The sequence below is a fragment of the Pteropus medius genome, unplaced genomic scaffold (assembly GCF_902729225.1).
Source record: "Pteropus medius unplaced genomic scaffold, Ma_sr-lr_union100, whole genome shotgun sequence".
Lineage (NCBI taxonomy): Eukaryota > Metazoa > Chordata > Mammalia > Chiroptera > Pteropodidae > Pteropus > Pteropus medius.
In genome coordinates, this window is record NW_024345917.1 from 355,960 (window position 1) to 380,418 (window position 24,459).

Below are 24,459 nucleotides of genomic sequence, written 5' to 3' on the forward strand. Positions count from 1 at the left end.
CCTCAACCAGCCCAAACTTTGGTGCTGTCCTGTTATTCGTCCATGGTCCTGGCACGTGAGGCCTGAGGTGCTGCGTCGGGTTTCCTCAGGCAAACAGTAGGAATTCATTCACTCAGCACAGCCTCCAAGCATTCCTGTCTCCTACAGACCTGTCTCACCTTCAGTGCACGCCCCCACCTCCCCCCAGAGAAGCACTAGTTCTGTCCAGGCTAACTGCTTCTCTGGGGTGTCTCATTATTGTTTCTGTTATTGTTGATATTGTTCTGTTTATTGCTTCTTTAGTTTTTCCACGGTGGATTTTTGCCCAGAAGACAGCAGAGCAAGTCTGGTTGTCATCTTGGAAGCTTTGGGTAAGGCCCTTCATCTGTAGAACTTTAAGAACTGAGAGGTTTATAAAATTCCTTCTCCCTGAATAAACATAATATTCTGTTCTATTTGGGACTGTTTTTTTCTAACTCTTATCAGTAAACTTTTACAGTCTAGTTCATAAAGATCTGATAGTTTTGTCGCGTTTCATTTTAAGTATGTTTCAGATATTGTTGCTGTTGTGACTGGTATATCTTTCATGACGTGCTGTATCTGGTGATGAGTATGTGAGACCTGGCCTCTGATTTTGCTGCAGTGGTTTACTGTATACCAGCTTTTGGATGTTCCTTCTATATTTGAATATTCTCTTTGCCTAGTACTTCAGATATTGAAATTATAGGTTATTTTGGTAGTATTTTATCTGTTTCTTTTTTATTTTTTTCCTTTTTTGTTTTTTATTTCTTTAATTGAAAAAGGTTAGACATTTATATAATACTTGAAGTGTTCCCTTTGAGGACCTACTAATTTGCATTTTTTTATCCCTTCATCTATTCTGCCCAGCCCCACAAACCCTAGCATTTTTGATTATTGATTATGTGTGACCAGTTGCCTGTTTTTGCCACAGTGATTTTTCTATACTAGCATTTGGATGTTTCTTATATATTTGAACATTTTGTTGCTTACTAGTTTATACATTTAAATTATAGGGTCATACTGGTACTATTACTATCTGTTTCTTTTCATTATTCATACCTCTTATTGATTTTCTTATTCTTGTATGTGGCTGTGTCCTGCTATCCCTTTGCATCTATGTCTATGTGTCGTGTATTTATCCCGACTTTATGGAGAATACATGTCATCTGTCACATTTGTGTGTATTTACTGATGATTTTATGACATGGAAATTTTATTCTGATAAATGTCCTCAAAGTTATTACCATGAATTTGCGTAAACTTATATCAAAAGCTTTTCCTTTACTCAGGCACATGATTGAATGCTTTTTCTCTTCTGTTACTGTAGTGAATTTCTGTCCTGATGTGCAAGTACTGTGATCCTTGCTAGTCTGCTTTACTCCATGCCTGATTTTCTATTATGATGATCATCAAAAAGCCTCGTCCTCATCCACTAGCAAAGTTGCAGGTGGGTGTTGCACAGTCTCTGGACTCATAGGGCCACAGCCACCCCACTTTAATTCCTTATCACCCCATGGTCCTGGAATGCAGGCTATGGTGCTGCCTCAGGTTGCTTCCATGAACCAGTGGAACTTCATTGTCCCAGAACACCGCGGAAGGATCCAGGATTGAACTTCAAAATCTTCCTTCAGACCAATGTTCTCAATCCGCTTCTATGGCCTGCTTCAGGGCCTTCTCTCTCTCTGAACCTATTTGGGAAATATGTTTTGAGACTCTAGTAGGGACACATGAGGGGTTGAAATTTCAGGGTGTAGCGTGACCTTTTACTTGGATGTGACTAAACCTCACTATCTGTCATCACCTTTGATGGACAGGGGTTTCATTGCTATCATACACGATCCCCATGAAGAAAGTGACGGCCAGGGAGTCGAGAGGCCCAAAGCAGAAGGAAAGCAGCTGATTGTGGGCTGTCTGTCAGATTGGTGGCAGAGCACATCCCTCAGACGAGGGGACATGGAAGAATTGGCCAGCAGGTCAGGTTCCAGCGTTGGCCCGTGGGTCATACTGGGAATGACTCAGTGGAAGGACACTGTAATTTGGGAAAGTGCTGGGACAGAACCACAGCCAGCACCTGAGTAGAGTCAGCTGTCAAGGATCCCTGGGGTAAGGGACAGTAAATGAAGCTCACAGCCATTCCCCAAATTGTGCATTGTCCTCATGTCCACCTCACCTTTCTTCTGTGGGCCTGCTTTTAACGTTTGGCACCAACCAGTTAGTCTATGCGCTCCATTCACCACACTGGGACAGGAATTCGGGACCCCTTCAGTTACTGCCCCGGGAATCCCACCCACGATCCCAAAGTGGCTGTTAAGAGCAGTTTTTGTTCCAGCATTCAGTCTCTAAACTTTCAGACACCCGGTCTGAGTGTGCGCTTTCCTCCTGAGTCTTTGAGTCTCTCGCAGCCCACCGTTCTGCCTCACTCGAAATGACCTCCCTCTGGAGGACTTGCCCTGTCTGGCCCCAAACCGCCTTGCCTCGGGCAACCTTCACTTGACTGCTCTCATGGGGAACCTCTTCTCTTCTTTGCCCTTTCCTATCAGTTGAGCTTTCTGAATTACAGGGAATCTGTCTTCCTTTCATGGTAGCTGGTTCCAGCCTCACGATTCTATGGGCAGTGGCTCCACCTTCTTTTTCTTACCAGGCCCCATACCACCATGGCCCTTCCCAAGAGCAGACGCTCACATAAGTTTGGGAATAGAAGAGAAATTGAGTCAGAGGACTAACTTGTTACTATCTCCGACATTCTTTAATAAGCTAAGTATATTGAGGTATAAATCAATTTTACAGAAGAAAAACAGAAGAATAAGCCAAAATAAGGTTGATGATGTTTTATTTTATTTTATTTTATTTATTTTATTTTATTTTTTTTATTTTATTTTATTTTGTATTCCATTATCCCAAACTTTAACTGTGGGATACTTTGACACTTCCACAAAAAACTCTTCTGTGATTTGATCTTTTTTATCTTGAAGACAAAGAAAATCCTCAGTGTGCACTATGGGTGGAAGAAGACGGGGCCATGGAATCAGGCCTTGCTGTGGCACTAGTGCCAGCCCTCCCTGCACCTCTGGTGTGTGCCCTTTCTTCTTGTAAGGCCTCTTCATACTGTGGTAAGGCACTAGGAACCATGGTGCCGGCTTTGGCCAAAAAGTGGAGGACTTTTATCTTGCTGGTCTCGGCATAAGCTCTAGGGCCCCACAGGTACTCACGGTGAGGTGGATCACTGCCAGGCACCTGGCGGTACTCCAGGTACTTCAGATTCACCAGATCTTTACTGATGAGTTTTCTCGGCTCTCCATAGATGATGTGTTTCTTCCCAGGATATATTTGCAACATATTCAGAAATTCCCAGAGGTCTTCCTCACTGGCGCGGTTGCCCTTCATGAAGATGAAGCCCAGGATATTCATCAGAAGGCCGGTCTTGGGCCAGCCGCCACCTAAACGCATCCTCCCATTATTGGGGATCTTCAGTTTGCTGACAAACTCGTACAAGTGTTTAGTTGAGTCCACTGCCTTCAGATCAATCGCAAAGACAACTTCAATGCGCTCGGCGGCCTTCTTGAGGATCTCAGCATATCGGTCCTGGTGTTCCTCTCCCAGGATCTTCTCGATGTCTTTCTTCAAAATGGGTTGGTTCACTCTGTACTTGTACATGAGGAACTGCTCCACCAAATCCACTTTCACAGTGAGAGACGTACTTTCTGAGCTCTGAGCAGGGAAAACCTCAGGGGAATAAGAAACTGCTTCATCTTGGCTTTCCTCGCTATCATCAGAGCTTGACTTAACTGCACCTTGAGAGGTGGTGGTGGTGGTGGCTGAGGCCCGTCTCGACGCCCGGAAACAGCTACCTGATTCGGTCGGTGACGCACTCTGGGAAGGAGCCTCCAGAGCAGAGGAGCAGGAGGGAAGCTCTTCCTCCATGGCTGCAGCTTCGTCAGACCTCTGAGCGTGGGACTTATTGCGGGCCTGGCGGCGTTTCTCACGAGCACGGAGCTTACTCTTCTGACCCCGAGGCATGATGTCAGGGACAGCAGGCAATGCCGCGGGCAGAAGAGTAGAGGAAGCGGGCACCTGGAAGAGGGAGAATGAGATGGTGTGTGTCCCCTCGGCAGGGAGGTTCCACTTCGGCTTTGCCCAAGTCCACCTCTGCAGGGTCTGAGGGCAGTGCTCTAGGAACCCTCAGGGCTCCGGTTCCAGTCAGCCTGTCCCCTGAGAGCCCTGCAGAGCATGTCAGTGTGACCCTGGGACACAGCCATTCAGTCCTCCTTGGGTGTTACTGGGTGACAGTAGGTGCTGGCCAGAGGGACCCTGTGTCCTCGGATTGGGAAGTGCTCTTGGTTCACTGTCAGGATCTTTATGTTAATGTTTGTCCTGACCAGGGGCCCCAGTCTCCTCTGCTGCCCTGAAGCTGACACCTCAAACGTCCCTGCCATCATAAGGAAAAAGATGTCGCTTCTGGCGGAGCGCACTCGGATCCAGCTCATCCCTGGGCTCTCTCTGTCCTGGCCGGTTGGAGTCTTCAGTTCTTTCGGAATGCTCACCTGGTCTCCAGGTAGGTCCTGAGAGCCCCCCTTTCCCTGACTGTTACCTTTACCTTCCCCACCCATCCAGGGTTGGTGGGTGGCCCCTCGGTCTACACTCAGTTTCCTCCCTTGGCACTGCGAGGGCCAGGGCCCCCTCTCTCCCTTTGCTTGAGGCCTGTCTCATAGTGAGGTCAGCACCTATCCCTGAACCATCAGGAGTAGAGAGTGTGGCCTCATTTGCCTGCACTTGCCTGGCTTCTCCCAAATGCAAGATGCACCGGGAAAGCTGAGGTCCCCCCATCAATGCTCCCGACGGGTCTCACTGAAACCCCGTCTGAACCTCTGGATATATCTAAGACTCTTCCCTCTACTGAACTGTGACCACACCGCTCAGGCAAAAGGCTCACGTCTCTGTGACCTTAGGAGGAATTTAGGGGTGATTTTGCCTGACAGGATCCAGGGCCTCCTTGAGTGACAGTGGCATGCATTCCAAGGTATCCTCTCTATTATGAGACTCGTGGTACGCGCAGTGACCGTGCCCCTCACCCTGACTCTTCCCATGACCTGGAAATCCTCCCTCTGCTGCCCCACTTCCAGCCCTTTAATCAGGGCCCCACCTCCCCGACTGTCCTGAGGACCAAGTGAGGAAGCACCTCCTTCTCCATCCCTCCCGGACCCTCCCGGGCTGAAGTCAGGAGTGGGGTCTGAGGTCCTGCATTCCGCACGAGGGTTCTCCCTCACTCTGTGGGGCCTGGACATTCTCCCTCTGCTCCGCTCAGCCGAAGTCCACCCGCCTCGGGCCGAAGCCTTTATTCCCCGACAACGCTACGCGGCAGCCACTGGACTTGGGGCCTAAGAGCCATGATGGGGCCTCCCGGGCAGAGAGCAGGGGCGGGGTGGTGTGGGGCGTGACCACGTGTCTTCAGGGAAAAGGCGGATTGGGGTGGTCGGGCCTGGCCCACACTTCTGGATCAGGGCAACTCACACTTTGACGGCGACAGGCCGCGGGGCTTCTGGACACCCAAGGTGGCAGCTCACACCAGGCCTGACGCTCCGTAGCCTGGCTCACAGGAGGTGAGGCGGGGCCGCTTCCGGTCACGTGAGTCCAGGCCTTCCGGGCGGGGGGTGTGCGGGTGACTGACGTGCCGGGGGGCGCGTTTGGGGGCGTGTCCTGGAGGAGTCACCCGCGGGCCTTTCACTGACCCTCAGCAGGGCCTGGACCTTCTCTCTCTGCCGAGTCGGTCAGCTGGACTCACACCAAGGCCCTCGTTTCCCAGTGAACCCCAGGTGGAAATGTTTGGGGGCCTGAGGCTAGCGGCCATACCTGGGGCCTCCCAAGACTGACAGTAATGGGTGCTCCTCTCAGTCCTCTCTCCGCACCATCCCTGGACTCCTTGTGGGTGCTAGGCTGCTTCCACTCTATAACCTGGGGCACCCCTCACGTCCAACACCTCCGCTCCTGAAGACTCCTGATAACACCGTGTGCAGGTGCACGACCTCTGGCCACTGCTGCCTGAGGCCAGAGATGGTGCAGGGCCGGAGAATCCCATGGGGTCCAGTGTCTGGACTCAGGAGTGTGCGCTGTGCTCTAGGCGGCCTGCAATTTTTCCCTTTTCTAACTAAAATCCTGCCTTTTCTGACCAAGTCTCTCAAGAACCCCATGACGAAAGTGGGGTGCTCTTTGGCTTGCCAGCTCAGCCTGGGGCCTCTGGTGGCTGACATGTGTGTCATTGTGGAGAGCGTTTGAATAGATTTCTGTCTTTATGTGCCATTATTGTGCTACTTACTATTGTATTCAATACTTTTATTTATATTTTTGTCAAATAAAATTATATTTGAGATACAATTTGACATTTCTATATATATATATTCACAGGTTATATATATATGTATGTGTGTGTATATGTATGTATATAAATACATATATATATATATATATATATAATCTGTGAAATGGTTACTACATTTGAATTATATAACGTCAACTTTTAGAGTTACTATTTTTATGTGGTATGTGCTGAGAATTACTTCCATTCCAACAATATGAGTGTACCTAAGTGGAAATTATGATAAAGGTACTAAGGCAGACTGAGAAATCCAAATATCACATGATGTCTTATAGAGGGAACTTATAAAAAATGTTAACTCATAGTAGAAGACAGTAACATGGCAGTTACTTGATGTTTAGGTATGGTGACTGTAGTTAATAATAATTATTGTATATTGAATTTGCTAATACAGTAGCTCCCAAGTGGTTCACTTGTTCTATATTCATTTATACCTTACACTTTATTCAGACTATAAGAAAAATGCCCAGTCTTCACCAACAAAAAGTTTCAGGTGGTTATCAGGACAATCTCTGGACACATACATACTACCTCAACCGTCCCAAACTTCGATGCTGTCCTATAATTCCTCCATGGTCCTGGCAGGTGAGCCCTGAGGTACTGCTTCAGTTTCCTCAGCCAAACAGTAGGAATTCCTTGTCCCAGCACAGCCTCAGAGAAACAAGGGCTGAACTTCAAAATCTTTCCTTCAGGAATTTCTGTCTCCTCCAGGCCTGTCTCACCTTCAGTGCATGCCCCTACCTCCCCCCAGAGAAGTACTAGTTCTGTCCAGGCTAACTGTTTTTCAGGGGGTTCTCATGTTTTATCGTTATCATTGACAATATTCTGTTTATTCCTTCTTTAGTTTTTCCACGGTGAATTTGAGGCCCAGAAAACAGCAGCACAAGTTTGATTTTCATCTTGGAAGCTGTGGGCAAGGCCCTACATTTGTAAAACTATAAAAACTGACATATGTACAATATTCCGTCCCCTTGAGCAAACATATTATACTCCTGTATTTGAGACTGTTTTCATCTAACTCTGTCAGTAAAGTTTTATCTGTGCCTCCATAGAGATCTTGTAGTTTAGTCAGGTTTCATTTTATGTACATTTTAATTATTGTTGATGTTGTGTTATATTTCCGATTACTTGTTCTATTTACTGATTGTTTATGTGTGACTAGCCTTCTGATTTTGCTACAGTGATTTTTTATATAGTAGCATCTGGATGATTCTTATATATTTTAATATTTTATTTTCTATTAAACGTTCAAATTATAGCATCATATTGTTACTATTACTATCTATTTCTTGATTTTATTATTCTTGTATGTGGCTGTGTCCTGCTATCCCTTCACATCCATGTCTATGGTGTCGTACTTCTGTGTGTTTATCCCGATATTATTGAGAATGCATCTAATATGTCGCATTTACCTGTATTTGCTGATAATTTTATGACATGGAAATTTAATTCTCATAAAGTTCCTCAAAGTTATTACCATGAATTTGTGTGAATTTTTATGAAAAGGTTTTTTTTTACTTTTCAAATATTGTTGCTGTTGTGACTCATATATATCTTTCATTACGTGTTGTAATTGGTGATTGAGTATGTGTGACCTGGCTTCTGATTTTGTTCAATGATTTTCTGTATACCAATTTTTTAATGTTCCTTGTATATTTGAATATTCTGTTTGGCTATTAACTTAGATATTTAAATAATAGATTGTTTTCGTACCATTATTATCTGTTTCTTTTTAAAATTTATTTTCTCTATTTTGTTTATTATTTTTTAAATTTAAAAAAATTAGACATTTATACAATCCTTAAAGTGATCCCTTTGAGTACTGTAGCATCCATCTGACACTACACACAACCCTTACAATAATATTGACTATATACCCTATGCTATAATCTACAACCCTGTGACTCTTTCATAACTACTAATTTGCATTTCTGTATTGCTTTACCTTTTTGCCCAGCCACCCAACCCCTCCCAATTTATGTTATTGATCATGTGTGACCAGGCTTCTGATTTTGCTACAGTGATTTTCTATATAGAACATTTTTGATGTTTATTATTTATTTGAATATTCTTTTGCCTATTATTGTAAACATGTAAATATAGGATCATTTTGATACTATTACTATCTGTTTCTTTTCATTATTCATACCTCTTATTGATTTTATTACTGTTGTACGTGGCCGTGTTCTGCAATCTCTTCACATCCATGTGTATGGTGTCATACTTTTGTGTGTTTGTCCCACTTTATTGGGAATGCATGTAATTTGTCACATTTATGTGTATTTACTGATGATTTTATGACATGGAAATTTCATTCTGAAAAACGTGCTCAATGTTATTACCATGAATTTTGTAAACTTATATGGAAAGCTTTTTCTTTACTTAGGCACGTGATCGAATAATTTTTCTCTCCTGTTACTGTAGTGAATTTCTGACGTGATGTGCAACTACTGTGATCCTTGTTAGTCTGCTTTACTCCGTGCCTGATATTCTATTATGATGGTCATAATAGCCTCGGCCTCATCCACTAGCCAAGTTGCAGGTGGGTGTTGTAGTCTCCGGACTCATGTGGCCACAAACACTCCTCACTTTCATCCCTTATTACCCCGTGGTCCTGGCACATGGGCTATGAGGCCGCCTCAGGTTTCTTCGATGAAGCAGTGGAACTTCATTGGCCCAGGGCACCCTGGAAGGATCCCGGGGTAAACTTTAAAATCCTCCCTCGGACCGATCCTCTCAATCCGCCTCTATGGCCTGCTGCAGGACAGTCCATCCTCCGAGCACTCGCCTAGCTGCCCGCACACAGGTTCCAGTTCAACACTGCCTTAGTGGCCCCAGGGGTTTTTCATTTCTGTGGTTTAGCTGTTATTGTTAATATTGCCTTTATGTTTCCTTCTTTGTTTTTCCAGGATGGATTTGCGTTATGGGAAACAGCGGTCTGACTTTGGTTGTCTCCCTTGCAGTTTTAAGTAAGGCAAGAAGTCTGTAAATGTGTTAAGGAGAATTGACATATCTATGATATTCTCTTTCCTGTACGAAAGCATATTTACTGCTCAGACACTTCTTTTTCTCCAGCCTCTCTTTAACTTTGTATAGGATTTTGATGTTGCCTCACATTGGACTGTAGTTTCTGTTTGTATTATGCGGATGGAAGATTTCTATTTCTCTGTGGACCTCTTTAATCATTTAAAATTTGCTAAAAATGCTCTATTTTACTTCAGTTCACATATGAAACACATGATGTTTAAAGAAAATCCTTCTATTATGGAAATTCTCAAATCTATACAACATTACAGAGCAGAATAATGAACCGAGTTATCTGACAAGCATCGCAAAGAAGCCTCCATTTTGAGAGGGGAGCATCTCGTTTACGTTACGGTGCAGGTATTTGTTTGGTTGCCTGCAAGCACACTGTAGAGGGAACACTGTGCATTTCCATCTGGGGATCCATCATGTCTGTGTCTCCCTTTTGGTGATGTTCGCTGTCATCCCCTTTATCTATAAATATTTTTGGCTACAGGATGTTAATCCTCTAATTCTAAAATTCCTTTGATTTTCTTACCTGAACTGCTTTCTTTATTACTGATTTCGGTAGTAACTTTGTCCTTGGCCCCCTTTGTTATCTGGAGATGTTGGTAATTCTTATTTATAGGGATCTCTTGTAAGTGCTCATCTCTTCTACACCTAGAGAGTGCAGAATTTTATTTATGTGGTATGGCTGATTTCTTCTTCTTTCATTTATGATTGTAATACTTATAAAATTATGATACGAATTTTTTCACTAGTTGTCTCTACTGTCTTCTAATTCATCACTTTGCATTTATCGCCATTATTTCTTAATTTTTACTTCTTTGTGTTGAATCTGCTGTTCTTGAATTGTTTGAATGTATCAAACATTGTCTAATTAATCTCTTCACTTCAATAAATATCCCTGTAAGTACCACTTGGACTTTTGCCAACAATAGTGCTATAAAGCAGTGCTCACATTTTGTACCAGTTGAATATATCTCTCTTAATGCTCTCATAATTTTTTCAGTGTGTGCGTGTTCATGCATATGGACACTAGGAAAAAGACAGTTATTTGAAGGAGGTTTCATGATTAGGGCCAAACAATGAAAACTGCTAGTAACTAAAACTGCTAGTAACTAAACAACTAAAAAACTAAAACTGCTAGTAACAAGAGTAGCTTTTCTTCATAAATGGAAAAGGAGGTTGCACATGAAAAATTCAATGAAAAGATGGGGACAACTACAACATTCAGATTATCCCGGAAAACAGAATTTATCTTAAGTATATAACTTAGAAGGTTTTTTAAAAAAAATAAATGTTCTTTTTTCATGCAGATTTAAGTTTACGGAAATATTGGGACGAGAGATCCCATATACCCTCTCACACCCTCACCCACAGTTTCTCGTATTATTAACATTCCAACTTGCTATAATGTAGTATACCCGTTACTGTGAATAAGCCAATATTGGTACATTATTATTAACTAAGTACACAGCTTAACTTAGGGTTGCTTTTTGTGTTGTGCATTCTGTGGGTTTTGGTGAATACATAATGAAAAGGATCTAGCGCTACAGTGCTATACAGAGCAGATTCACTGCTCTAAAAACCCCTGTGCTTCACTAATTCATTCCTCCGTCCATCGCCCTGAACCCCCTGATCTTGGTACTGTCTCCATAGTTTAGCCTTTCCAGAATGTCATATAGTTGAAACTCTATGGCCTGTAGCCTTTCCAGATTGGCTCATTTCATGTACTAATATGCATTTAGGAGTCTTCCTTATCTTTTCATGGCTTGAGAGCTCATTCGTTTTTTTATCGTTGATCAAGCTTCCATTGTCCGAATGCATTTATCGCTTCCCTACTGAAGGACTTCTTGGTTGCTTCCGTGTTTTGGCAAATATGAATAAAGCTGCTATAAGCATTTGTGTGCAGGTTTCTGTGGGGACATAAGTTTTCAACTCCTTTGGGTCAATGTCACGGAGTGCAGTTGCTGGATTGTCTGGGAAGAGTATGTTTACTTTTGTAAGATTCTGCAAATCTGTCTTGCCATGTGGCTGCACCATTTCCTACTGATATACGGTGTTAGGCCTCTTCTCATGTGCTTATTGGTAGAAATTAGTATTTTCTATAAATCATTTCTTCCTAAAGACTGGATCAATTCACTAGAGAATCCAACTGAGATGGTGCTTTTCTGTTTCGGGAGGTGTACTCATTCCTGATTCAATTTCTATTAATAGATAAGTCTATTGAGATGTCTCTTTGCCTTCTTATAGGTCTTGGCAGATTGTGTCTTTGAAGGAATTGGTCCATTTCATGTAGCTTATCAAAATCGTAGGCCTAGAGTTGTTCATCATATTTCTTTACTGTCTTTTAATGTGCATGAAATCATTAGTGATGGCCTCTCTTTCATTTTTGGTTTTAGTAATTTTGTCTTCTCTCCATTTTGAGTCATATGGTAGATCAGTTCTTAGTTTTTTGAGGATCCATACTGTTTTCCGTAGTGGCCATACCAATTTGCAGTCCCACCAGCAGTGTATGAGGGTTCCTTTTTCTCCCCATCCTCTCCAACGTTTGTTATTACTTGTCCTGTGGAGTATATCTATTCTCACAGGTGTGAGATGGTATCTCATTGTTGTTTTGATTTACGTTTCCCTAATAGCTAGTGATGTTGAGCACCTTTTTTTATATTTGTTGGCAGTTTATGTGTCTTCTAGGGAGAAGTGACTGTTCAGGTCCTCTGTCCATTTTTTGATTGGATCATTTGTTTTATTGTTGTTATTGAGTTGTATGAGGACTTTGTACATTTGGGATATTAGACCCTTATCGGAGGCATTGCTTGCAAATATATTTTCCCATTCAGATGGTTGTCTTTTTACCTCGTCGATGGTTTCTTTTGCTGAGCAGAAGCTTTTTAGTTTGCTGTAGTCCCATTCATTTATTTTTGCTTTTACTTTCCTTGCCTTTGAAGTCATAAAATTCATAAAATCCTCTTTAAGCCCAAGGTCCTTGAGTTTCGTTCCTATGTTTTCTTCTATGCATTTTATTGTTTCTGGTCTTATATTTAAGTCCTTAATCCATTTTGAGTTAATTTTGGTGTGTGATGATAGACAACAGTCTAGTTTCATTCTTTTGCAGATAGCTTTCCAGTTTTCCCAGCACCATTTATTGAAGAGGCTTTCCTTTCTTTACTGTATGTTTTTGGCTTTGTTGTTGAAAATTCTTTGCCCATATAAATATGGGTTTACTTCTGGACTCTCGATTCTGTTCTACTGGTCCATGTGTCTCTTTTGCTGCCAATACCATGCCCTTTTGATTACTGTCGCTTTGTAGTATAATTTGAAGTCAGGCAGAGTGATGCCTCCAGCCTTGTTCTTTTTTCTCAGGATGGCTTTAGCAATTCTGAGTCTTTTGTGCTTTCATACAAATCTGATGATTTTTTTGTTCCATTTCTTTAAAAAATGCCAATGAGATTTTGGTGGGGATTGCGTTAAATCTGTATAATGCTTTGAGTAATATGGTCATTTTAACTATGTTGATTCTTCTCATACAAGAACACGGAATATCTTTCCATTTCTTTGTATACTCTTCGATTTCTTTTAATAAGGTCTTGTAGTTTTCATTACATAGGTCCTTCACTTGTTTCGTTAAATTTATTCCTAGGTATTTTATTTGTTTTGTTGCAATTGCAAAAGGAATTATTTTTTCCACTTCTTACACATCATTATTAGAGTATAGGAATGCTATGGATTTTTGAACACTGATTTTATATTCAGAGACTTTACTGTATTTGCTCATTATTTCTAGTAGTGTTCATGTGGAGTCTTTAGGGTTATCTATGTGGCGAATCATGCCATCCGCAAATAGTGACAGTTTGACTTCTTTGTTTCCTATTTGGATGCCTTTTATATCTTTCTCTTGTTTGATTGCACTTGCTAGGACCTCCAATGTTATACTGAATAACAGTGGTGATAGTGGACAGCCTTGCCGTGTTCCAGATCTTAGAGGGAAGGTTTTTAGTTTTTCACCATTAAGTATCATGTTGGCTGAGGGTTTGTCACAGATGGACTTTATTATGTTGAGGTACTTTCCTTCTATACCAATTTTGTTAAGTGTTTTGATCATAAATGGATGCCGTATCTTGTCGAAGGCTTTTTCTGCATCTATTGATATGATCATGTGATTCTTAGTTTCTAATTTGTTTATGTGGTGTATCACATTAATCGATTTGCATATGTTGAACCATCCCTGTGCCTCTGGGATGAAGTGCAATCGATTGTGGTGCATAATCTTTTTAATAGGTTGTTGTATTCGGTTCGCTAGTATCTTATTTAGGATTTTTGCATCTGTGTTTGTGAGAGAGATTGGTCTATAGTTTTCTTGTTTTGTGTTATCTTTCCCAGATTTTGGTATGAGAGTAATACTGGCCTCATAAAATGAGTTGGGAAATATTGCCTCCTCTTCGATTTTTTGGAAGAGTTTGAGGAGAATAGGTATTAAATCTTCTTTGTAGGTTTGGTAGAATTCACTGTTGAAGCCATCTGGTCCCGGACTTTTACTTTTTGGTAGGTTTTTGGTGATTGTTTCAATTTCCATACTGCTGATCGGTCTATTTAGATTTTCCAGTTCTTTTTGATTCAGTCTAGGAAGGTTGTATCTTTCTAAGTACTGGTCCATTTCTTCTAGGTTATTAAATTTGGCGTTATATACTTTTTCGTAGTATTCTTGTATAATCCTTTGTATTTCTGCGGTGTCTCTCGTAATTTCTCCTTTTCATTCCTGATTCTATTTGCGTCCTTTCTCTTTTTTCTTTAGTGAGTCTAGCCTTGGGTTTGTCCATTTTATTAACCTTCTCAAAAAATCAGCTCTTTGATGCATTTATGTTTTCTATTTTTTTTCCCAATTTCATTTGATTCTGCTCTAATTTTGATTATTTCTTTCCTTCTGCTGATTGTGGGCTTCATTTGTTCTTGCTTTTCCAGTTTCTTAAGATGAAGTGTTAGGTTGTTTGGTTGGGCTTGTTTTTGTTTTTGGTTATAAGCCTATAGTGGACTTTCCTCTTATTACCACTTTTGCTGTGTCCGAAAAGTTTTGATATGTTGGACTATCATTATCATTCATTTCTATATATGTCTTGATTTCTCTTTTTATTTCTTCTCTGACCAAGTCATTCTTCAGTAGCATGTTATTTAATCTCCAGGTGTTTGTGATTCTTCTCACTTTCTTTTTACAGTTGATCTCTAGTTTCAAAGCATTGTGATCAGATAATACGGTTGGTATGATTTCAACCCTCTTATATTTGAGGCTATATATGTGTGTCCCAGTATGTGGTCATCCCTTGAGAATGTTCCACGTGCACTAGAGAAGAATGTATAAGCAGCTGTTTGAGATGGAAGGCTCTGTAAATGTCAATTATGTCCAGTTGGTCTAATGTGTCATATAAGGATGTTATTTCCTTATTGATTTTCTGTTTGCATGATCTGTCCACACTCGACAGTGGTGTATTTAGGTCCCCTACTATGATAGTGTTTTGGTCTGTTTCCCCGTTTAGTTCTGTTAGTAATTGCTTTACATAACTCAGGGCTCCTTGATTGGGAGCATAGATATTAATAAGTGTTATGTCTTCTTGGTGCATGATTCCCTTTATCATTGTGAAATGTCCCTCAGTATCTTTCTTTACCTTTTTTATTTTGAAGTCTATTTCGTCCAATATTAGTACTGCTACTCCTTCTTTTCTCTGTATGCCATTTGCTTGAAATATCATTTTCCACCCTTTCACTTTGAGGCTATGTTTGTCTTTGGAGCTGAGATGTGTCTCCTGGAGGCAGCATATGGTTGGGTTTTGTTTTTTGATCCATTCTGCAAGTCTGTGCCTTTTTATCGGTCCATTTACATTTAGGGTGATTATTGAAACATAAGGTCTTTTTATAGCCATTTTATCTTTTGCTTTCTAGTAGCTCGGTGTTTCCATTGCTTCCTTGTCCTTGTGTTTCTGTTTTCTTTATTTTGGTTGGCTTTTGTGGGTTTTCCCTCTGGTTCTTCTTGTTTTAAGTTATATACTTCAGTTCTGACTCTATGATGTGTGGTTACCATTACAAATATGAAAAAGATAGTTATGTATACACAGTCATCCATTTTTTTCTGTGTGTGCCTTATCTCCATTCCCCTCTGTGAATTTGGATCTTTGAATCCTCCCTTTTTCAGTCATTGTTATCTCAATTTGTTTCTATGTCTGCTGAACGTTCATTACTATCTTGTTATAGCTATTCTCTTCCTATTATTTAAGCTCATAACGCCCTGTTCTTTGTAAGGATTGCACTCCTCTGCTTCTATTTTCCTGATAGTCACTTTATTCCTAATTATGTATTTTGTTTGTTTGTTTTTCACTTTTTTAGGTGAGCTGACCCTTTCAGTATTTCCTGTATTGCAGGCCTCATTGTGGAGAATTCCCTCAATTTTTGTATGTCTGGAAAGGTCTTAATTTCTCCTTCATATCTAAAGGAGAACTTAACTGGTTACATTATTCTAGGCTGGTAATTCTTTTCACTTAATAGTTTAAATATTTGATTTCATTCTTTCTGTCTTGTAGGTTCTGTGCTGAGAAGTCCGATGATAATCCAGTGGGTTTTCCTTTATAAGTTACTGTTTGCTTCTTCCTGGCTGCCCTAAGAATGCTATCTTTGTCATTGATTTTTAATAATTTCAATACAGTGTGTCTTGGTGAAGGCCTCTTTGGGTTGAGATAATTGGGTGTTCTGTTGACTTCTTGAATTCCAAGTTCCAGCTCATTCCTTAGATTTGGGAAATTGTCATACACTATTTGTCTGAAAATGCTTTCCAGTCCCTGCTCCTTTTCCTCGCCTTCGATAATGCTCATTATACTTATGTTTCCTCTCCTGATGGTATCAGCTAGTTCTTGTATTTCTCTTTCATTATTTTTCATTCTTCGGTTTCTTTCTTCTTCATTCTGATTTATTTCTAGATTTATGTCCTCAATATCACTGATTCTTTCCTCCATTTGGTTGACTCTATTTCCCAAGCTTGCTATTTCATTTTTCAGCTCTTGCAGTGTGTTTTTTTTTTATCTCCAGAAGATCTATTTGGTTCTTTTTGAGGGTTTCAATCTCCTCGCTCTGCTCATCTAGTTGTTTTTGCAATTTCTGAAATTGTTGATATGACTCGTTTCGGATCTCACTGTTTTCAGAAGTACCATCCTGAATTCTCTGTCATTTAAGTCACATATTTCTATGCCTGTCAGCTTCTTTTCTAGAGATTTTTTGCTTTCTTTCTGAGATGCCTTGTCACCTTGGTTGTTCATGGTGTTTAATGGACTATTTCTCTGCCTGGGCATTAATGGAATTGTATTCTCTTGTTTTTCCAGAAATAAGATTTATTATATAAAGGTCTCTCTTTAGCCTGTTGTAAAGAAGGCGTTTTTCTTTTGGTTTCCAGTAGGTCGCATCTAAGCCTCTTGGATTCCTGGTTTATTTAGAGCTTTAATGATGCCATTTTTTTTCCCTATGGGTGTTTTATCATGCTCACTACTCTCAGTCTCAGGCCCAGTCAGTGTTATCGACAGTTTCTGTAGCATTTCCTCAGATTTCCCTAGGACTTCACCGTGAACGGTCTCTGAGGATAAAGGGGAAGGGGCCTTTTGTGTTTGGGGTTGGGGGTTGGGGGCTGCAGCTCAGCCTCAGTTTTGCAACTGCGGCCGGTAAAAATCAACTCTTGTTTCTCTGTTGTACTGCTTCTCTGCTCTGTGCCCTGATGATTAGGCCCTACCACTGGCTGCATGGAGCTCACAGTACTCCCAGGCAGGAATCTTCAGGGAACTTGCTTTACCTTCTCCCCTCCCCCTCCTCCTTCAAGGAGCTCCAGCAGCTGTGGAGGCAGCTTCTTTGTTTCTCCCAGTCCACTGCCGGACACCCGGGGTTCTGACCTGTGGTAGCTCTTATGCGCAGATCCCATGCTCAGATGTGTTGGTGTGCAGAATCAGTATTTTTTGTTGAGTTTTAGATTTCAGCTTATTGTTGTTTCAAGGGGAGAGATCTGGGGATGTCTCTCACTCTGACATGTTTCTCCAAACTCCTAGTCTTTTCTTAAACAAGGTCTGAGATGTGCAGACCTTCCGGTTGTAATCATTAGTTATCATATGCGAGCTGTGTGGGTGAGGTGGTAAAGCATGGGGGAAGAAGTCTTGATCTCTATTGGGAGGATTAGGTCTGAATTTAAAGTGAGCCTGTACCCTGGGCTATGATTTCCTAAGTGCTTCTCCTTTCTTCACCCCTCAGGTCAAAGAAGTGGAGAGGGCCTACCCTGGGCATTCCCCTCCTCCAGATTGTTCAGGCTCTAGTAAAACCCTAGTCTCTTGTGTTCTGGTGAATCTTTCTCTTTGGACAGGCTTTGTTATGAAGAACAGATTGTGTTTGGCATCTTTCACAGTGGAGACTTTCTCTTTCCCCTGCTGGAACCACAGGGACGTTTCTGTTGGACCTTCATTCTTCTCTGCGAGAACCTGGTAGGGCTCCCCAAGATAAAACTCACCAGAAGGTTAGGATTCCCTGTCAGACTAGACCTACCTGGAGTTTTTAACTCTTAAGCTAGTCTACACTGAGCATCCAGCAAGTTGTCAAACATACTTTGTGTCGCCCGATCATGGTACTGGCTCCCACACTGGTTTCTGCTCTTGGCCCTCTGCTCCAGGGAGCTGTGATTCTCTGAATCCACCAGTCTGACTTCTGTCTCTTCACCGTGGTGGAAAGCAGTTAGCCTAGTGACCTCATTTCTCTGACGGATCAAAAAAGAGTTGTTCCTTTTCAGTAGGTTCAGCTCATTTTCATTGAGAAGGTGGGCGTACAGGTCAAGCTGCTTTCATGCTGGCCTGTCAACTGGAAGTGACCAAGAAAAGTCTATTTTCAAGCTTCCATCATTTATTCGGCAGAATTCATGTCCTTTTGTCTGTAGGATTTAGAGTTGTTTTTCTGTTTTTCTGACTATAGCTTATGGTCTAACACCCTTATCTAAACACAGCCTGCATTTTCATGAGACATTGTCCTGTCTATAAGCCATTCCAAACATGGCAGGATTCGCCTTCAAGGCAGGCAGGATTCGCCTTCAAGGTAGACAGGATAGCTACAGCATCTGTGCTAGCAAAATAGTATCTTATATAATGTCTGTTATCAGAGGAATGTTACCTTACCTTTAATGTGTATTGATGTTTAACTGTGTGAGGAATCAGTGCCTCCATGCTGGCACTGATCAAGAAACAACTGTATGTAATTTCTACTTTTAAAATATAACTGAAAAGTTTTTCCTGAGGGTGTCCTTTAAGTTCTTTATGTGGGGCTAGCCTAATACTTAGATGTAGGATTTTCCTGTGATTAGAAAAGGGGTAAGACAGAGAATGTGTGTTTATCTTTGGTCATCTGATGGTTAAATTTATGTGTCCCTTTGGGCTGTGGGACGCCAAGTTCATACACTATTCCAGGTGTTTCTGGGAGGGTGTTTTCGATGATATTAACATCTAAATTGGTACGCTGGGGGAAGCAGACCAACCCCCTCAGTGTGGGTGCACCCCTACAATTGGGGAGGTCTGAATAGAACAAGTCCGACTCTCCCCTGAGTGAGGAAGAATTCCTCCTGCCTGGTTGCCTCAGATGGGACACTGGATTTTCTCTGTCTTCAGACTCTGACGAAGACATCAGCTCATCCCAGGCCTTGAGCCTTCAGTGTGGAACTGCACCATCGGCTCTCCTGGGTCTCCTGCTTGTCCACTGACCCTGCAGATCGTGGGACTTGTCAGCCTCCATTAATCACGTGAGCCAATGACTTATAAAATATAAACATAAATATAATTCCATCCTCTTGGTTCACTTTATCAGGAGAACCCTGACAAATGCGTTTCTAAATCCTATTTTGAATAGTGTGGGGTTCATTCAAACGTATCCCCTCCACATCCACAGAAGACAAAGAGGACCGCTGGGTCAGCAGCTTCAAGGAGGACAGTGGACAGAGTTCGCCAGGCTGTGCTTGTCCCCAAGGACACTTCCCGCTGCTCCCGTGAACACTATCTGCACCTTTGGCTGTTCCATGGACATTATCTGCCTCTTCTGCCTGAGGACATGGCCAGCCAAACCTCCCCTGCACTAGCTAGCAGCACGGCCTGTTCTCATCCGCGGGGATGAGCCTTGTCCCCCAGGATGAGGCGATCCCTCTCCCCTCTGCTCCCATATGGACCAAGGCCTAGTCTTGGCTGGACGCCTTTTCCTACAGCTCGAACTCACCCAGTGCTGAGGCCTCCCTGTTTTGTGAATAATAAATGGGGTGTCTCAATCCACTGCTCCCTCTAGTGGATTTTTGGAACGTGCAAGGCCCAGGTGCAGGTTCCTGGCCTGGTGCTTCTACGTTACAAATAGTAATTTATAATCATGACGGGAACTCATGCGTTTCATCAGTTTTGTAAAAATGGAAAGCATAAATAATATAATTAAATAATTTTGTTCTTTCCACAAGCAGAGAGGGACCTATTTATATTTTGCTCTGCAGGTTTATACTTTACTTCCTGTATGTAAATGTCTCTCTCTCTCATACATATACATATACATATATATATATGTGTGTGTGTGTGTATATATATATATACACACACACACACACATATATGTGTGTATATATATATATATACACACTTATGCACATTTGTGTGTATATATATTGATATACATAGTTATACATATGCAAAAATACATACACATACACATGTATATGGGTGTTGAGTGTCACACAGTCTATCAGTGTTTTTGTTCTACTGTTGTCTATTACATTGGCAGCAGGGGAGATCCATACGAGAATGGCCAGGGAAGAACTGGCTAGCAGGTCAGGATCCAGCGTTGGCTAGCCGATTATACTAGGAATGACCCAGTGGAAGGACGCTGCATTTCAGGACAGCGCTGGGAATGAACAACAGCCAGCACCTGAGTAGAGTCAGCTGTCAAGGACCCTTGGGGCAAGGGACAGTAAACGAAGCTCATAGACATTCCCCAAACTGTGCATTGTCGTCATGTGCACCTCACCTTTCTTCTCTGGGCCTGCTTTTAACGTTCGGCACGAACCAGTTAGTCTATGCGCTCCGTTCACCACACTGGGACAGGAATTCAGGACCCCTTCAGTTACTGCCCCAGGAATCCCACCCACGATCCCAAAGTGGCTATTAAGAGCAGTTTTTGTTCCAGTATTCAGTCTCTAAACTTTCAGACACCCGGTCTGAGTGTGCGCTTTCCTCCTGAGTCTTTGAGTCTCCCCCAGCCCACCATTCTGCCTTACTTGAAATGACCTCCCTCTGGAGGACTTGCCCTGTCTGGCCCCAAACCGCCTTGCCTCGGGCAACCTTCACTTGACTGCTCTCATGGGGAACCTCTTCTCTTCTTCGCCCTTTCCTATCAGTTGAGCTTTCTGAATTACAGGGAATCTGTCTGTCTTCATTTCATGGTAGCTGGTTCCAGACTCACGATTCTATGGGCAGCGGCCCTGCCTTCTTTTTCTTACCAGGCCCCATACCACCATGGCCCTTCCCAAGAGCAGATGCTCACATAAGTTTGGGGAATAGAAGAGAAATTGAGTCAGAGGACTAACTTGTTAAGAGTTACTATCTCTGACATTCTTCAATAAGCTAAGTATATTGAGGTATAAATCAATTTACAAAAGGAAAGACTGAGAACAATAAGGCAAATCAAGGTTGATGACGTTTTATTTATTTATTTATTTTATATTCCATTTTCCCAAACTTTAACTGTGGAATTCTTCAACACTTCCACGAAAAACTCTGCTGTGATTCGATCTTTTTTGTCTTGAAGACAAAAAAAAGATCCTCAGTGTGCACTACGGGTGGAAGAAGACGGGGCCATGGAATCAGGCCTTGCTGTGGCACTAGTGCCAGCCCTCCTTGCACTTCTGGTGCGTGCCCTTTCTTCTCGTAAGGCCTCTTCATACTGTGAGAAGGCACTAGGCACCGTGGCTCCGGCTTTGGCCAAAAAGTGGAGGACTTTCATCTTGCTGGTCTCAGCATGAGCTCTAGGGCCCCACAGGTACTCATGGCGAGGTGGATCACTGCCAGGCACCTGGCGGTACTCCAGGTACTTCAGATTCACCAGATCTTTACTGATGAGTTTTCTCGGCTCTCCATAGATGATGTGTTTCTTCCCAGGATATATTTGGAACAATTTCAGAAACACCCAGAGGTCTTCCTCAGTGGCGCAGTTGCCCTTCATGAAGATGAAGCCCAGGATATTCATCAGAAGGCCGGTCTTGGGCCAGCCCCTGCCTGCACGCAGCCTCCCATTATTGGGGATGTTCAGTTTGCTGATAAACTTGTACATGTTTGAGTCGACTTCCTTCAGATCAATCGCGAAGACAACTTCAATGCGCTCGGCGGCCTTCTTGAGGATCTCAGCGTATTTGTCCTGGTGTTCCTCTCCCAGGATCTTCTCGATGTCTTTCTTCAAAATGGGTTGGTTCACTTTGAACTTGTGCAGGAGGAACTGCTCCACCGAATCCACCTTCACAGTGGGAGACGTACGGCCTGACCTGTGAGCAGATGAAGCAAGGGAATAAGAAACTGCTTCATCTTGGCTTTCCTCGCCATCATCAGAGCTTGTCTTATCTGCGCCTGGAGAGGTGGTGGTGGTGGCGGTGGCTGAGGCCCCTCCCGACGCCTGGAAACTGCTATCTGACTCGGTCGGTGACGTGCTCTGGGAAGGAGCTTCCAGGGCAGAGGAGCTGGAGGGAAGCTCTTCCTCCATGGCTGTAGCTTCATCAGACCTCTGAGCATGGGCCTTATTGCGAGCCTGGTGGCGTTGCTCACGAGCACGGAGCTTACTCTTCTGACCCCGAGGCATGATGTCACTGGTCAGGGACAGCAGGCAACGCCGCAGGCAGAAGAGTAGAGGAAGCGGGTACCTGGAGGAGGGAGAATGACATGGTATGTGTCCCCTCGGCGGGAAGGTTCCACCTCGGCTTTGCCCAAGGCTGCCTATGCAGGGTCTGAGAGCAGTGCTCTAGGAACTCTCAGGACCCTGCTCTCATCAGCCATTCCCCTGAGAGCCATGCAGAAAATGTCAGTGTGTCCCTGGGACACAGCCATTCAGCCCTCCCTAGGTGTTACTGGGTGACAGCAGGGGCTAGCAAGGGGGACCCTGTGTCCTGGGTTTGGGAAGTGTTCTCAGTTCACTGTCAGGATCTTTATGTTAATTATTGTCCCGACCAGGTTCCCCAGTCCCCGTCGCTGCCCTGAAGCTGACACTTCAAACATCCCTGCCGTCATAAGGAAGATAATGGTGCTTCTGGCGGAGAGCACGCGGATCCAGCGCATCCCTGGGCCCTGTCTGTCCTGGCCGGTTGGAGGTATGTTCTTTCTGAATGCAACATGGCATATAGGTAGGTCCTGAGGGCCCCCCTTTCAGCTGACTGTTGGCTTTACCTTCCCCATGCATTCAGGGTGAGCGGGTGGCCCCTCGGTCTGCACTGTTTCCTTTTGGCACTGCGAGGGCCAGGGTCCCCTGTCTCCCTTTGCTTGAAGCCTGTCTCATAGTGAGGTCAGCACCTACCCCGGAGCCACCAAGAGCAGAGAGTGTGGCCTGCTCTGCCTGCACTTGCCTGGCTTCTCCCAAGTGCAAGATGCACCGGGCAAGCTGAGGTCCCCTCAGCAATGCTCCCGACACGTCTCACTGAAACCCCGTTTGAACTTCTGGATATATCTAAGACTCTTCCCTCTACTGAACTGTGACCACACCGCTCAGGCAAAAGGCTCACGTCTCTGTGACCTTAGGAGGAATTCAGGGGCGATTCTGTTTGACAGAAGCCTGGGCCTCCTTGAGTGACAGTGGCATGCATTCCGAGGTGTCCTCTCTATTATGAGACTCGTGGTACGCGCAGTGACCGTGCCTCTCACCCTGACTCTACCCATGACCTGGAAATCCTCCCTCTGCTGCCCCGCTTCCAGCCCCTTAACCAGGGCCCCACCTCCCCGACTGTCCTGAGGACCAAGTGAGGAAGCACCTCCATCTCCGTCCCTCCCGGACCCTCCCGGGCTGAAGTCAGGAGTGGGGTCTGAGGTCCTGCATTCCGCACGAGGGTTCTCCCTCACTCTGTGGGGCCTGGACATTCTCCCTCTGCTCCGCACAGCCGAAGTCCACCCGCCTCCGGCCGAAGCCGTTATTCTCCGACAACGCTACGCGGCAGCCACTGGACTTGGGGCCTACGAGCCATGATGGGGCCTCCCGGGCAGAGAGCAGGGGCGGGGTGGGGCAGGGCGTGACCACCTGTCTTCAGGGAAAAGGGGGATTGGGGTGGTAGGGCCTGGCCCACACTTCTGGATCAGGGCACTTCACATCTCGACAGAGACAGGCCACGGGGCTTCTGCTCACCCAAGGCGGCAGCTCACACGAGGCCTCACGCTCCGCAGCTTGGCTCACAGGAGGTGCGATGGGGCCACTTCCGGTCACCTGAGTCCAGGCCTTCCGGGCAGGGGGCTGTGCGGGTGACTGACGTGCTGGGGACGCGTTTGGGGCGTGTCCAGGAGGACCTTCCCCCGCGGGCCTTTCACTGACCCTCAGCAGGGCCTGGGCCTTCTCTCTCTCTGCTGAGCCAGTCACCTGGACTCACACCAAGGCCCTGGTTTCCCTCTGAACCCCAGGTGGAAATGTTTGGGGGCCTGAGACTAGCGGCCATGCCCGGTGGCTCCCAAGACTGACAGTAATGGGTGCTCCCCGCAGTCCTCCTTCCGCACCATCCCTGGACTCCTTGTGGGTGCTGGGCTGCTTCCACTCTACGACCTGGGGCACCCCTCACGTCCAACACCTCCAACACCTCCACTTTCGGAGACTCCTGATAACACCATGTGCAGGTGCACGACCTCTGGCCACTGCTGCCTGAGGCTAGAGATGATGCAGGGTCGGAGAATCCTGTGGGCTTCAGTGTTCTGGGCTCAGAAGTCTGCGCTGTGCTCTAGGCGGCCTGGAATTTTTCCCTTTCCTAACTAAAATCTTGCCTTTTCTGACCAAGTATCTCAAGATCCGCATGGCGAAAGTGG

At 44.1% G+C, this 24,459-nt stretch overlaps 1 protein-coding gene across 1 annotated transcript; it reads right to left on the reverse strand.

Annotated features, from left to right (window-relative positions):
* Window positions 1–2,953: 2,953 nt before the first annotated feature.
* LOC120612394 (uncharacterized) lies at window positions 2,954–24,448 on the reverse strand. The gene is made up of 7 exons (XM_039874823.1): window positions 24,428–24,448; window positions 23,795–24,022; window positions 23,499–23,689; window positions 21,256–22,328; window positions 5,966–6,036; window positions 5,509–5,694; window positions 2,954–4,071 (listed from the first exon to the last, which is right to left on the reverse strand). Exons 1-7 carry the CDS (start codon window positions 24,446–24,448, stop codon window positions 2,986–2,988), a joined length of 2,856 nt encoding a protein of 951 aa, XP_039730757.1. The 3' UTR covers window positions 2,954–2,985.
* Window positions 24,449–24,459: the final 11 nt, after the last annotated feature.

What these genes read in the sequence shown, in the direction of transcription:
- LOC120612394 (XM_039874823.1), bottom strand. Translation starts at nt 24,448, where the DNA reads ATGCGGATCTTGAGATACTTG. An exon ending in CGTGTGAGCTGCCGCCTTGG is followed by an intron (nt 23,690 to 23,794) that starts GTGAGCAGAAGC and finishes CCCTGAAGACAG; the next exon opens with GTGGTCACGCCCTGCCCCAC. An exon ending in GGCCCCGTCTTCTTCCACCC is followed by an intron (nt 6,037 to 21,255) that starts GTAGTGCACACT and finishes CTCTGGCCTCAG; the next exon opens with GCAGCAGTGGCCAGAGGTCG.